At 33.4% G+C, this 14,425-nt stretch overlaps 1 protein-coding gene across 1 annotated transcript in view; it reads right to left on the bottom strand.

The window, feature by feature from the left end:
• The window catches only part of LOC106099802 (GTP cyclohydrolase 1), a 13,685-nt gene extending 1,754 nt beyond the window's left edge, over positions 1-11,931 (bottom strand). The window contains exons 1-5 of the mRNA XM_013278470.1: positions 11,838-11,931; positions 5,752-6,035; positions 2,306-2,413; positions 1,887-1,988; positions 952-1,117 (exon numbers count right to left, since the gene is read on the bottom strand). Coding sequence (XP_013133924.1) covers positions 952-1,117; positions 1,887-1,988; positions 2,306-2,413; positions 5,752-6,013 — 638 coding nt within the window. The 5' untranslated portion in view covers positions 6,014-6,035; positions 11,838-11,931. The remainder of the gene's footprint in view (positions 1-951; positions 1,118-1,886; positions 1,989-2,305; positions 2,414-5,751; positions 6,036-11,837) is intronic.
• Positions 11,932-14,425: the final 2,494 nt, after the last annotated feature.

Raw genomic sequence — 14,425 nt, 5'->3', positions numbered from 1 at the left:
AGACAATACATAACGTGCGCACGACCAAACTATCGCACAACTGTTTAGTCGCTCATTGATTCCAAGGTTTAGTATCACTTTCGGTGTAAAAGCCGCTTAAAGCGATAGGAATAAAGCGGTGTAAGGTTTGAAAAAAAATTTTTTTTTTGTTTTAATAGTTGTTTAGTTTTTAGTTGTAAAAAAACTATAAATGCGAAAGTTTAGATGGATGTTTGTTAGAGTTTGTAGCCTAAACTGCTGAATAGATTTCGATGAAATTTGGTACAGATGTAGAGGATGGGAAGAACACATAGATTACTCACTTTTGCTTTATTTTTAATACCACGCGGAGTCGCGGGTGAAAGCTAGTTTATAAATAAAAATAATCTAAACCGTGTAATGTGTGTGTGTAATGTAAAAGGATAATAAAAGGTATCTTTATCTTTATTTTTATCTTATGATTCCTAACTTATATGAGGGGCCCACACTACTCGAATTTTCGACAATCGCACAACTGTTGTGCGATAGTTTAGTCTGATTATAAAAGATTTATGTAATATTATAAGAAAGATTTGTAACTTTGTAAGTATTGAAAAAACTAAAAATACTGGGCCTATTTCAAAAATTATTTCACCAAATAGCTACGTTATCTCTGAGTAAGAAACATTTATTCCAATTTTTATTCCGCACGGACGAAGACGCGAGCTATACCTAGTGATATCATACTTCATACTAATACTATAAATGCGAAAGTTTAGATGGATGGATGGATGGATGGATGTTTGTTAGAGTTTGTAGCCTAAACTGCTCAACGGATTTCGATAAAATTTGGTATAGATGTAGAGGATAGTCTGGAAGAACACATAGGTTACTCACTTTTGTTTTGCGGACGAAGTCGCGGGCGAAAGCTAGTAATAAACAGGCTACAATTCTTGTATTCAAACAAGCTTCACACTCATACAATATATTTACCTCGCCAGCTTGCTAAGGCCAAGTATTTTGCCTTGAGGCAGATATCCGATAGACACCTTCCCGTAGAATGGCACCAAATGGTGTTCGCACATAGAAAACATTTCGATATCTTTTACAACTACCATCTCGTCTGTGTCTTCGTCGAATATCGCATTGTTTAGGACCTCTGGAAGATAAAAAAACATATATTTTATGTCCCTAATATTATAAATGCGAAATTTTAGATGGATGTTAGAGTTTGTAGCCTAAACGGCTGAACCGATCTCAATGAAATTTGCCATAGATGTAGAGGATAGTCTTGAAGAACACATAGGCTACTTAGTTTTTTTAAATTCCACGGACGGAGTCGCGGGCAAAAGCTAGTACTGTATGAAAGCGAAAGCTTAGATGGATGTTAGAGTTTGTAGCCTAAACGGCTGAACGAATCTCGATGAAATTTGGCATAGATGGTATGGTCTGGAAGAACACATAGGCTACTTATTTTTTTTAATTTCATGCGGACGGAGTCGCGGGCAAAAGCTAGTACTATATAAATGCCAAAATTAGATTGATGTTTGTTAGAGTTTGTAGCCTAAACGGCTGAACGGATCACAATGAAAGGCAAAGATGTAGAGGATAGTCTGGAAGAACACATTGACTACTATTGTTTTTTATTAAATTCAAAGAACGGATTCGCGGGCAAAAGCTAGCTATTTATAGAATTATCAAATAAAAAATAACGAAATTTTATTTGCAAAATAAAGTTTGTAAAACACATTTTTTCCAACAATATTTTTTTAAATAACTAAATATTTTTTAAACTTTTTAGTTACAATTTTTTTTTAGTAGTTTATTAGTGAATTGATTAATCCAAATTACAAAGTATGTACAATGTATGGAGGGAATATCGTACACATGCAATCTCCACGAGCTGCAATACATTTGTTTGACATTACCTTCCAAGCTCTGATCGTAGCCTTTGGTGAAGAACAGCATCGCTTTCGCTGCTCTTTCTGGCGTCTTCAGTAGACCCTGTCTCTCTGGATCCTCACCCAAACCTGGAAATATTAAAAATTCTCATTAACTACATATTCATCAGAGAATTTGGTAGACCCACAATCAATGTACAAGTTTCCCTAAGACACATCTTTGAATAAACTATCGCACAACTGCTTTGTCTCTGATTCCTATGAGATTTTTAGTTATGCAACTAAATAGTTGAATTGGCTGCAAACCAATCGTCATCGCACAACAGTTGTGCGATATTCAAAGGTGTGCTAGGTCTTATTACCCAGATGAAACGGGAAATTACTTCGTAATTGTCTTCTGGTCTTTGGTGTGTGGGGTTTCTGCTAATGTTTGCAGTAAGCCGTACCTGTGAGTAAAAGTCTATAGGAGTTAGCCATATCGGGTAGGAGAGCCTCTCTGGTCGGCGGCCTGTGGTCCAACTCCAAATCATGGTGAAAGGTGCAGTTCTCATGACCTGATAAAAAAAAACCGCAATATTAATTTCTATGGACGCAGGACTTAGTGAACTATATCAAAGACGGTTCAGTCGTTAACCTGACCCCTAGACCTATAAAGTTCTTCTGGTAACGATAGTTTAAGTACAATAAAAGAAACTGGCGGTGTTCCAGCTAAAAATCTTCATTTGTTTGAAGATTTTAAAAACGAAACGCGGATCAAAAACCAATACAACGCAGCTTATAAATGTATTTTAAGTTTCGTTTTGTTATTATCTCTGCGTTTGCATTACTATCTTATAGTTATCTGTAGGAAGAAGCAGAGGCTTGCAGTGAACAAGGCTGTTGAGAAACGAGATTGTATGTACAATTTATCGAATTTTTTATATTTCTCAAGTATTGATTTTGACATATTCCTATTTTGATATGCCAATTTATAAAAATGTGAACAGACAAATAATAATTTTTACTTCGTAAGCATAAACTATCGTTTCAGAAAATCCCTTTCTCTTAACCATCCTTTTCTTATAAGGAGGATGGGAAGTGGAAGTGGATTTGACGGTGGAGGGCATAGGAAGGGGAAATATCCTTTTTATGTGCGTCTCTTAATCTGTCGGATACGGGTAGGCAACGCATCTGCAATTGCGGATGTCTATGGGCAGCGGTCACTTTGCCATTTTGGCGGATTCAAGTGGCCGCTTGCTCGTTTGCCACCTTATGTTATTAAAAAAAAGGTGGGGTGACCTCCATTTCTTAACAAAGGCGTTTGAATTTTCCCTAAAGTAGAACACCGCGGTGTTACGCGACTGTACATATAGATATAAATACAAACTATAAAGGTAAAAATATGTCTATTAATAGAACGACCCAAATATTTACCCCTAAGTTTAATGGCGTGAAAATATATAGCCTAAAGTAAGACGTAAGTGTAGGGCTTTTCATAAAAAATGAATTATTCCAAAATATGCCGTAATTGCTGACATCTTAGGCAACAAAGAGGTGTGTGTTTACGCTTTATTATAATAGTATAGATATCTTAATACGAATAACATTTATGCAACATCCTCAATTGAACCCCAGATATCTATAAACTAGGGCTACCAAAATTGGTTTGACGATGTCTTCGAAGTGAATAGTAAGAGCGCGCGCTCCTTTGACTAAACTATCGCAAAACTGTTTACTCTCGATTTGATTTCTATATGCAACTTAACAGTTAAATGGGCTGCGATACAATAGACGATTGGCAATCGTATAGTTGTGCGATAGTTTAGTCTAGGGTGCACGGCCGCTCTAGAACGACAATCGACTTTTTTTTACTACATTTTTTTATCATTATCCACTAAAGATATCGTTGGTTTTACGCGGCAATATTCGAATTTATAATTATTGCTTGTTGGCAACCCTACAGACCCCTCAACGTTCACACTTACAAGAAGATACAATAACACCTTCAATTATACCAAATTGTTACACTATAGTACGACTAACAATTGACCCGGGAACGTTATCACAGTTCTTTCACAAAATAACTAAAACCCAATCAAGCAGAGAATAACGCACAAGATACAAGTCAGGTATAGACCTACAAGGATATCTCCAGTGTAAGTCGAACTATATTGTGACATCCGATTAGCGTCCTCCTCTTAATGTCACAAGATCTTAAAAACTTTGTAGTCATTTTACCCAACCACATAACTAATGCTGGGTTTCTGAAGTTACGATTTATTCTATCACTAGCTTTCGCCCGCGACTCCGTCCGCGTGGAATTAAAAAAACAAAACTGAGTAGCCTATGTGTTCCTCCAGACTATCGTCTACGTCTATGCCGAATTTAATCGTAATCCGTTCAGCCGTTTAGGTTACAAACTCTAACAAACATCCATCCATCCATCCATCGAAACTTTCACATTTATAATATTAGTATGATAGTATGAAGTATGTACCTAGTGATTCATTACTGAGGTTGACCTAAGTTTCATTGGAGTAAAACTCTAGTTACGTACTTCGGAAACGCGGAAGTTATCGTACCAATCTAATGGTAAAGTAGCTGGGAAACCGGCCCTTAGTCGCACAATAACTATTATTCCTTCGCAAAAGGGCGTAATATTCCAAAAACTTGAACTTTAATCAAAAAAATTGTTATAAAAAGGCCAATTAATTACTGCCCATTTTTATCGTATTACATTTTACTTATAAAGTCATTAAAAACCTGTTAATGACACATATAATTAATTTTTAAAACAATAATAAATTGTCTATACACGTATTATAAAGAGGAAAGATTTGTATTTTTGTACGTATTGAAATAACGCAAAAACTTCTAGACCGATTTCAAAAAATCTTATACCAATAAAAAGCTACGTTATCAGTTAGTAACATAGGCTATATCACATTTTTCTGCACAGACGAAAAAGGGAGTAAAAGCTTGTATTAAAATACTTAATTACAGACAGACAAATCAATCTAGATGCAACAATGTTAACAAAAGTAAACAAATAAATCAATAATATCAGCTTGAGGTCAAGTACATTTTAATGCGTTCCTTGTAATTATCAAGAGGTTCCTTATTTATTTTTAACTAGCTTTCGCCCGCGACTCCGTTCGCGTGGATTAAGAAAAACAAAAATGAGTAGCCTATGTGTTCTTCCAGACTATCCTCTACATCTACGACAAATTTCTTTGAAATCCGTTCAGCCGTTTAGGCTACAAACTCTAACAAACATCCATCCATATATGGAATGTATGGAAGAGATCTAGGTAAAAGGGACGATGTACACAAACATTAAAACAATGCAACATCTGCATGTTTTTTTTTCATTCTGATGATTAAAAAGGTTGAGGTTAAATTTGTACACGACACGTTTTGGATGAATATTTTACAACGGGATTTTTTATCCGTATATTATATATTTAATAAAGATATCTTTTGTTTTTTGTGTAATTAGGTCAATATAGCAATTGTTTTGTTCTTTTATGTATATATTAACAATAGATTTAAAAGCTTTAGTTTTTTAATATAGATTTTACAAACGCTATAATACCAAGAGTGCTTTTCTTTAAAAATATTTGTTTTTTTACAAATTTAAATGCATTAAAGATGTTAAAAATACACTTGATAAAAATAATACAAACGCTTATCAATCAGGCCGTAAGAAACAGGTTATAAAACGTAATACAATTGTAACAATTAAAAATAAAAACCTCAATTAGTAAAAACTTTTCGACCAAAAGATTTCGACTTAAAAGTTTAAATAAAAAAAAAACTCTACAACATTAAGCAATTAAAAAAATCTGGCATAAAATAAAATGGCTGCATGATCAAATACCCTTTGCCTTGAATTAAAAAAAAAAGAACAAACCAGGTGTCGTCGACGTCCGTGGCGTCATTGGTGTGCCGGGTACTTCTAATTCATTTTCAACATCATTTAAATGGAAACTCTTCAACGCTTCCGGTGCTTTTTTATATTTACTGACGAAGGAACCCTTTGAATTATTATCGACGCCATTTTCTTTGTCTTCCGATATTGAATTTCGAATGGATCGCGAACTGACGCGTCGGATCAACGAAGATGGCGGCACCGCTGGTTCCATATTTAAATCTTTACCGTTGACTGTTGCCATTTTAAATTAGCATTAATTTATACTGAAATTATTTTTTTTAAAATTAATTTTAAATATTCTATTTGGAATTAGACGTTCGATGTGTGCGAATGTCGGATTGAAACTAAAGCGAGTGAGCGGCAATTTTGTTAACCTCTGTAACCCGAAGGTTATCACAGTTGACTACAATGTTTTCAGTACTATTAAAGCTAGTTATATTAAAGTTATACTTCCGATAATATTTTATAATTATAAAGACAATTTACATCATTAAAAACAAGAAACAAATGAGGTTATTTTAATTAACGAGATTCAAATATATATTTATGATCTTTTTTCACAAATCTTGTTCATCTATACATCAACTTGTTCATCTATACATACTCTATATTAGATAATTTAATCATTGTGTCTAATCTATACATGTAATAAAAATGTAGTGTCTGTTTGTAATATCAAAGAAAAATACCAGATTTCGGGAAGATGATGTATTAAGAATAAATATGGATGGTTACAAAGGTAGAGGAAGACAGAAGAAAGTATGGATTGTGTGAAAGAGGATATGCTTAAGAAAGGAGTGGATTCAGATATGACGGCTAGAGATGTATGGAAGAGCAACATACTGTGCCCCTCCGTAAGGGATAAGGGCAAGTTGATGACGTATTTGCATTGCTTATAACGAAAATCGCATTTAAAATTTTTGAATCTGTCTGTCTACAAACCGCGTTTGTTGTGTACGAGCCCGCTCTAAGTATCCGGAGCGTAACTTAGTTTCTTACTTGATAAGTAACCTTTTCATTTATTTAATCTATTCGATAAATCACCTAGCTCGCCTTAAGTTATTAGAAATAGTAACTTAAGGTCTTAGTTACTTTGGAGGTTAATCGTTTATCAATATTAAATAGTTCATTTGCAAGGTTTCTTGACTTATGTTATATTAGTATCGTACTTTTATTATAAATAATTTAAATTCTTATTATAGATAATATTTTTACTTAAATCGTAGCCTTTAAACTATCGCAAAACTGTTGTGCGATTGTCGATTGTTTCGCAGTCAATTCAACTGTTTGTGGCACAACTAAAAATCTCGTAGTGCGCCCATAAGCTTATAGGAATCAAATGCGACTAAACAGTTATGCGATAGTTTAATCAAAGGTGTGCTCTAAGTACCTGTAAGCTCTATCTATAAAGTTTGTATATCTACGAATAGTCGAAGTTATTGTTTGTAAACAATTTGAACTGGTTCTTTTTATTATTATTGCCTTGTGATATCTGAATCAAGGTTGTGACACTTCCGTGTGTCATGTCACATTACTATGGGTGTTCGCTCCAAACAAAAGTAGCCTATGTGTTCCAGACTATCCTCTACATCTATGACAATCATCGAGATCCATTCAGCAGCTTAGGCTATACTCTAACAAACATCCATCTTTATTTTCGCAATTATAATATTAGTAATGAATAAGTTTTTTTATAATATAAGATGGCAAACGAGCAAGCGACCACCAATCCACCGAAATGGAAAGCGACCGCTGCCTATAAACATCTGCTATTGCAGATGCGTTGCCTACCCTTCATTGTCGGAGGAGACGCGCATAAAGAGGACATTTCCCCTTCCTATGCGTCTCCTCTACCGTCAAATCCACTTTTCTTTCCCATCGTTTTCTCTTATAAAAGGGTGGAAAGGGACTAAAATTAGGACTCACACTTTTATTTAATTATCTACTATTTTTTTTTCTGAAAATTAAAATAATATTGATGTGAAATTGTGATTTATGTAAAAGATCCTTTTTTATATTAAAAAAACTTAGAAAGTTATCTATGTTAAGGAAAGTGGATCACTTTCATACAATAAAACGTATCGAAACAAATCTAGTTCGATATTTGAATATTATTAGAATTCCACACATATCCACTCTTGTAACATATCGTGTTAATACGTGTGTTCCGTACAAATTAAAAATAAACACAAAACTATCTATTCCCTTACAATCGCAACATCAGTATTTAAAATCATTCTTTACACACGAAAAGAATCTATAGTAATAAAGAGGAAAGATTTTGTATTTTAAATAACTAAATAACTCAAAAACTACTGGGCCGATTCAAAAAATGTCTTCCACCATTATAAGTGACAAAGGTTGTCTTCTTGTTTTATTATTTTCACGCAGATGAAGTCGGGAGCAACAGCTAGTTTACACTAAAATAAAAAAAAGGAAAACTTTGTTTCTTTGTAATGAAATAACTTAAAAACTACTGAGCCGATTTCAAAAATTATTTACAGACAGAGTCGCGAGCAACAGCTAGTAACTTATAATACAATAAACAAATCTATAAAACAAATGAATATATACAAAAAAATATATCTCTGTTAAAACTTGTGTTTAGTATAAAAATTATACTAAAGTCATCCGCTATACGGAACCCTAACCTCAAAACGTATTACGAAAGATTGCGTAACAATTACATGTAAGATAAACTTGTACTAAATGGACATTGTAATTAGACAGTTAAAAAACACAGGAAAACTATACAATAATACTTATATTAATAAACTAGCTATCTGCGCATTTAAAGAAATTAATGAGTCCTACCAAATTGTAAATTGTCTGATAACAATCAAACTTTTAAAATATGTGAATATCGGATTTTGTTACCTTACAGACAGTGACGTCATTTTTAAGCTATCTGAGACTCTTAACTTATCAAAACTTTCGAGAGACATTATACTATCTGAGACTCTATCAGCCAGTGGTGGGACAGGCCTTAATTAACCAAATGGAATTTGGCTTTTTAATATTTAAATCAAATTAACGTGGTTTTAAAAATCAAAATGATTTTAAAATCGATAAAGGTTGCACAAGCTGTCAACTTTTCCGCTGTTTACAAGATTATTAAAAAAAAAAAACAAAACAATGTCATAACGAGTTACAAGTATTGATTTACATTTAATACTGAAATGTATTTCGTCAAATTAGTTAACTTTTGGTTTTAAACTATTTTTTTAATATTATAAAGAGGCAAGATTTGTACTTTTGTATGTATTGAAATAACTCAAAAACTAATGAGACGATTTAGAAAACTATTTCACTATTAAAAAGCTACATTATCGATGAGAAACATAGGCTGTTTTTTAACTTTTGTTTCCACGCGGGCGAAGTCGCGGGCAACAGCTAGTTTTATTTATTTCTTTAATTAACCGTGGGTTTGCATTAATTTGAAAGCATGTTTTATAAACGTATCATTTTTTTTTCACTATTTAAATTTAAAATACAGAAAAAGGTAGCAGATGTTAAGTAAATTTTTTAACACATTTTTACCTTGATTGTACACACGTACACATATTTTTTTCTATAATTGGTAGCAATTAAAAACATGGCAACACTTCAGTGATTACTCTATGACTCATTGTTTATTTAGCCATAAAACGTGATTCTTATCACATGCAATTATTTACATATGAAAATTTTATTACTAACATAATTAAATACAAAACCAGCTGATTGATACATGCTTAAATAATATCGAAAATGAAAAACTTTAACCAAACACCAATAGCCTAATAGTTAGCGGACGGACATCTGATCACAAGATCGGGTTTCCAGCACAAACCTTGAGCTAAGAATGGTTACACAAAATTATTACTTTTGCTTGCGGATTTATAAAAACATAGCCTATGTCACCCACAGATAATGTATCTACCCAATGGTGAAAGAATTTTTCAAATCGTTTCAATATTTTCGGGAGAAATTTTTTTTTTTCCTTTTCATATATACATAGTATGGATTTTTATATAACATGAGGTGGCAAACGAGCAAGCGGCTACCCAAATCCGCCAAAATGGCTAAGCGACCGCTGCCCATAGACATTCGCAATATCGGGTGCGTTGGCTACTCTTAATCGACGGAGGAGGAGACGCACATAAAGAGGATATATCCCCTTCCTATGCGTCTCCTGCACCATCAAATCCACGTTCCCTTCCCATGCTTTTCTAATAAGAAAAAGAGTGGGAAGGAAAAGGGACTAAAGTTGGTCTTGGATGGGTAACACGAAATGATATTAGAGGAAGTTTGAGAGTAGCCCCAGGGTAGAGAAGGTAGTAAAAGGTTAGCATGGCATGGGCATGAGGAGGGACAAATCGGATATAACAATGAGAACGTTAGTTATGAGTGTGAAAAGGTACACCGGTAGAGGTAGACATAGAAAGGAATGGATTGCATGAAAGGTGACATGACCAAGAGAGAGACTGCCTGTTGCGCCAACCCTACGGGAGGATATGGAGGAAGATGATGGATTTATACATAAACTAAATGTCTAAATTAAGGACTGAGTAGCAGTTCTTTATCGTATAATTTTGTGAATGCAATAGTGGTTTAATTTTGTACGCAAAGAAACATTATACCGAGATTAAATTGTAAAACTCTAAACAAGGCATGTCCTTGCCTCGACAAAAGTGAACGCATGTCCTTAAGTGTTACTTCGGTACAATCGCCACCAAAAACTTTATTTAAAAAAATATATAATATTTTGAAAAACCAAAAGTCTATCAAATTAACGTGGTTTAAGTGTTATTAGTGTGTATTTATGAATAGCGGCTCACGACTAAGTTGGCATGTAATTATTTTTAACTACCTTCGCCCGCGACTCCGTTCGCGTGGAATTAAAATAAAAACAAAAGTGAGTAACCTATGTGTTCTTACAGACTATCCTCTACATCTATACCAAATTTCATCGAGATCCGTTCAACCGTTTAGGCTACAAACTACAACAAACATCCATCCATTCATCCATTCATCTAAACTTTCGCATTTATAATATTAGTAAGATTAAAAGTATAGCCTATGTTACTCACTGATAACGTAGCTTTTTAATGGTGAAAGAATGTTTGGAAAACCGGATTTCGATGAAATTTGGCACAGGTTTAAAGCATAGTCTGGAAGAACACATAGGCTACTTTATATCCCGGGAATAGTTACGGTTCCTGTGGGATTCATTAATTTAGTTTTTTAATGTTTACTCGATCATTCTGCAACGGTTCAACATATCTTATTGAAATTTGGCACAGATATAAAACAAAGTCTGGAGTACACATGGGATAAGGTTCATCCCCGAGAAATATCTTGTTCCCGAGGGATACGTAGCTTTTTCTAATTTATATAGTTCGTATGTTTTCTAATACCACGCGGACGAAGTCGCGGGCAACAGCTAGTAAATAATAATGAAAAGCCTACAATTGTTATTCATATTACCTAATCAAAAGTCTAGAATCTTTTTTCACGAATTACAAACCTAAAGTACGTTACTTCCTAGAGATTGATTGACAAGATATTTGGCGGGAAATAGAAATGTCAATTGTTTCGTAAATAAAAATAATTATTTGATTAAACTGTTTGCAATAAAACTATGAGAATAAAATATTTTAATCTTATATAGAAATAACGAATTAGAAAGTTTAATTTTTTTTTAATGAAAGTTTTCACTAAAAGATTATTCTTGGTTAGTTACCTAAAGTATTTATTAGAATAGAAGCAATTTGAATAATCTAAATGATTGTAAGTAAAAATATAACTAATTTGTTACTTAACATATGTAGTTTAAAATTGTTTATTTACAAATTACGAAGTAACTCAAGGCTGATTAAGATGTTTAAACATCTTGATACTCAAACGATTATCGGAAGTTTTAATAAACCTAATATCGTATACAATAAAAGAGTTAATTAAAAAACTATCAATTGAATATTTACAACGCGAATAAAAACGTTATTTTTTATATTGACTTACTGTTAATTCACTATCAACACAATCGCACACATCGAACTTTTAATAATTATGTAAATACGTACGTGTAAAATTATATTTGATAAAAACCAAGCAAACAAAAACAAAGATGGCTGACGTGACGCGTCGTCGCGTCGTGTTATGGCTGACTGAGCGATATCGAGTCCAACAGATGATTTTTGTACGTGCAATTACGTTCACCACACTTTACACACTTTTGAGGACTGTCCAATATAGATATTTAAACGATAAAGTAATTTTGAATACGTATGTCTATAGGTAAAAGAGTAAAGAAATTTATAGGTGTTAAAGGAGATAAGAAGTGTAGACACTACGGAGAGAATTGTGGGACAGTCGTGAACTACCCAAACTTACTAACAACTAAAACTATTAAGAATTCTCATCCTCTCCTGTTTTCTATCACCACCAGCTCAATGTACATCCCCACTGGAAGGCTCGGAACCTACTCGAAATAAGAAGTGGCCTTAGTCAACCACGCTGGTCTACTGCGGGTTGACAACACAAATATCTTTGAATTTCTTCGCCGATATTTGCAGGTTACATCACGATGTTTACCTTTACCGTAAGTGTGTGTATCTTTAAAATAATAGTAGCTTTTTAACCGATACTTTAAAATGAGAAAAAAGCTGTATATTTATGGAAAATATCCCGAATTGATATTAACATATGCACCCTAGTCGACGGCCTTTACTGCGCGTGTGTGAGCGGGAAATCGATATACGCGAACGATTTAAACGTCATTATGACGTTTGCAGCACTTAGAAACTTCGCTACGGGGTTTTTTGGACCTTAATTAATTAAAAAACTACCTGTAGAAACTTCGCAGTTTCCTTTATATTTTTGTAAGAGAATTGAAATCAAATAAAATAACAGTTAAAACCCAAAACGCATGAAAATACCTAAAAGTAAACTCGTATAACGGAATTTGAGCCAATATCTTAGTGGTTTGAAATACAGTAAACATTACTAGTGGCCGTAGATTCGTATCTATCGTTAACTATATCCTAACGAACAGTATTACTAAAAGTGGGCGCACACTTTTGACTAAACGCAAAACTGTTGTGTTTGTCGATTGTTTCGCAGCCTTCAACTGTTTAGTTGCACAACTAAAAATCGAGTTGTGTACCTCCATATAAGCTTATAAGAATCAAAGCGAGAGTAAACAGTTGTGCGAGAGTTTAGCAAAAGTGTGATTATTTAAAAATGCCATAATATCGCCGTAACCCAGCCATATAAGTTTGTCGTATATATGCAAGTCAATATTAAATTTACTTTTTTTAGGACTTCCTTTTAGGACCAATGACCGAATAAAAACTTTGCTTTTGTTGTTATATTTTATGAGATCCTTATCCTTATGTAAAAAAATCAAACAAGAAATACGAGTTGATATTTTAAACTCAAATTTTGTATCAATATATATCAGTATAACATAAATTATTAGCTTTTGTAAGCGATGCTGTTCGCTTGGAATTAAAAAAACAAAACCGACTTCTGAACAAAATACACTAAAAACAAAAAAATTATCAAAAAAGGAGTACACTATACTAATAGTAAACCTTCCTTATTGTAACTGTTATGTCTATATTGTACAATTATTACTTTGATATCGGTGTCAGCAGAGGTATGCTGTGATATTTCTACGTAAGGCTACATTTTTACCATAACAATTGACAATTGAAAGTATTATGACGTTTGAGTAATGAATCTACATAGACTACGTCGTAGTCTTGACTCCAAAAATCAAACAAAAAAGGGTCACGCAAGCATTACCTTTCGGATAAAAAAAGAAATATTAAAATCGGTCCACTAGCGGCGGAGTTATGCCGTAACACACAGACGAATTGAATACCTCCTTCTTTTGGGAAGTCGGTCAAAAATAGCCTTTGTGTTCTTAAAGATTATGCTCTACATGTATGCCTTTGTGTAGCATTATCCCCAAGCGAAACCGAAGCGATTTGCTAGTTTTTTAACACATATGAACTGTAATATAAGAGCGCAAATTGACTAAACTATCACACAACTGTTGTACGATTGTCCATTGTTTCGCAGCCTTCAACTGTTTAGTTGCACAACTAAAAATGGAATAGAGTGCACCTCATGTCATAGGAATCAAAGGGAGACTAAACAGTTGTGCGATAGATTAGTTTCAGGTGTCAAGCTCTAAGCTTAATAAAAGTAGATTACGATTTTTTTTAATCTGTAAATAAACTGAGAGCTTTTAAGTACGTGAGAATATATTTTATTTCCGTATAAAAGAACTTAACTTGAGATAAAGGAAAGAAATGGGCTAAAACTCTGATTTATTTTATACAGCCAGCAAAAAAGGATTCCAATTTAATTAAATGTATCTCAAATTTTAAACTACCTTTTATTGACAATATAATTCTTGTGTATACTAGCTTTCGCCCACGACTCCGTACGCCTTTCCTGCTTTATAATGATTTATTATATATATATATTAACAAATATTATATAGATATATTAACAAAAATGAGGTATTTACCTCACTCCCTTTCAATGTCAACCAAGTGCCCACTAACATTAATAAAATATTGCGTCCCTTTTATTCTCTTTAATAAAAAAGAGGCAACGATATATCGTACAGATCTACAGACGAAACTAACGTTGCCTT

The sequence above is a fragment of the Papilio polytes genome, unplaced genomic scaffold (assembly GCF_000836215.1).
Source record: "Papilio polytes unplaced genomic scaffold, Ppol_1.0 DF824325.1, whole genome shotgun sequence".
NCBI classification, from domain to species: Eukaryota; Metazoa; Arthropoda; class Insecta; order Lepidoptera; family Papilionidae; genus Papilio; species Papilio polytes.
This window is presented reverse-complemented; position numbering and strand designations above follow the sequence as displayed.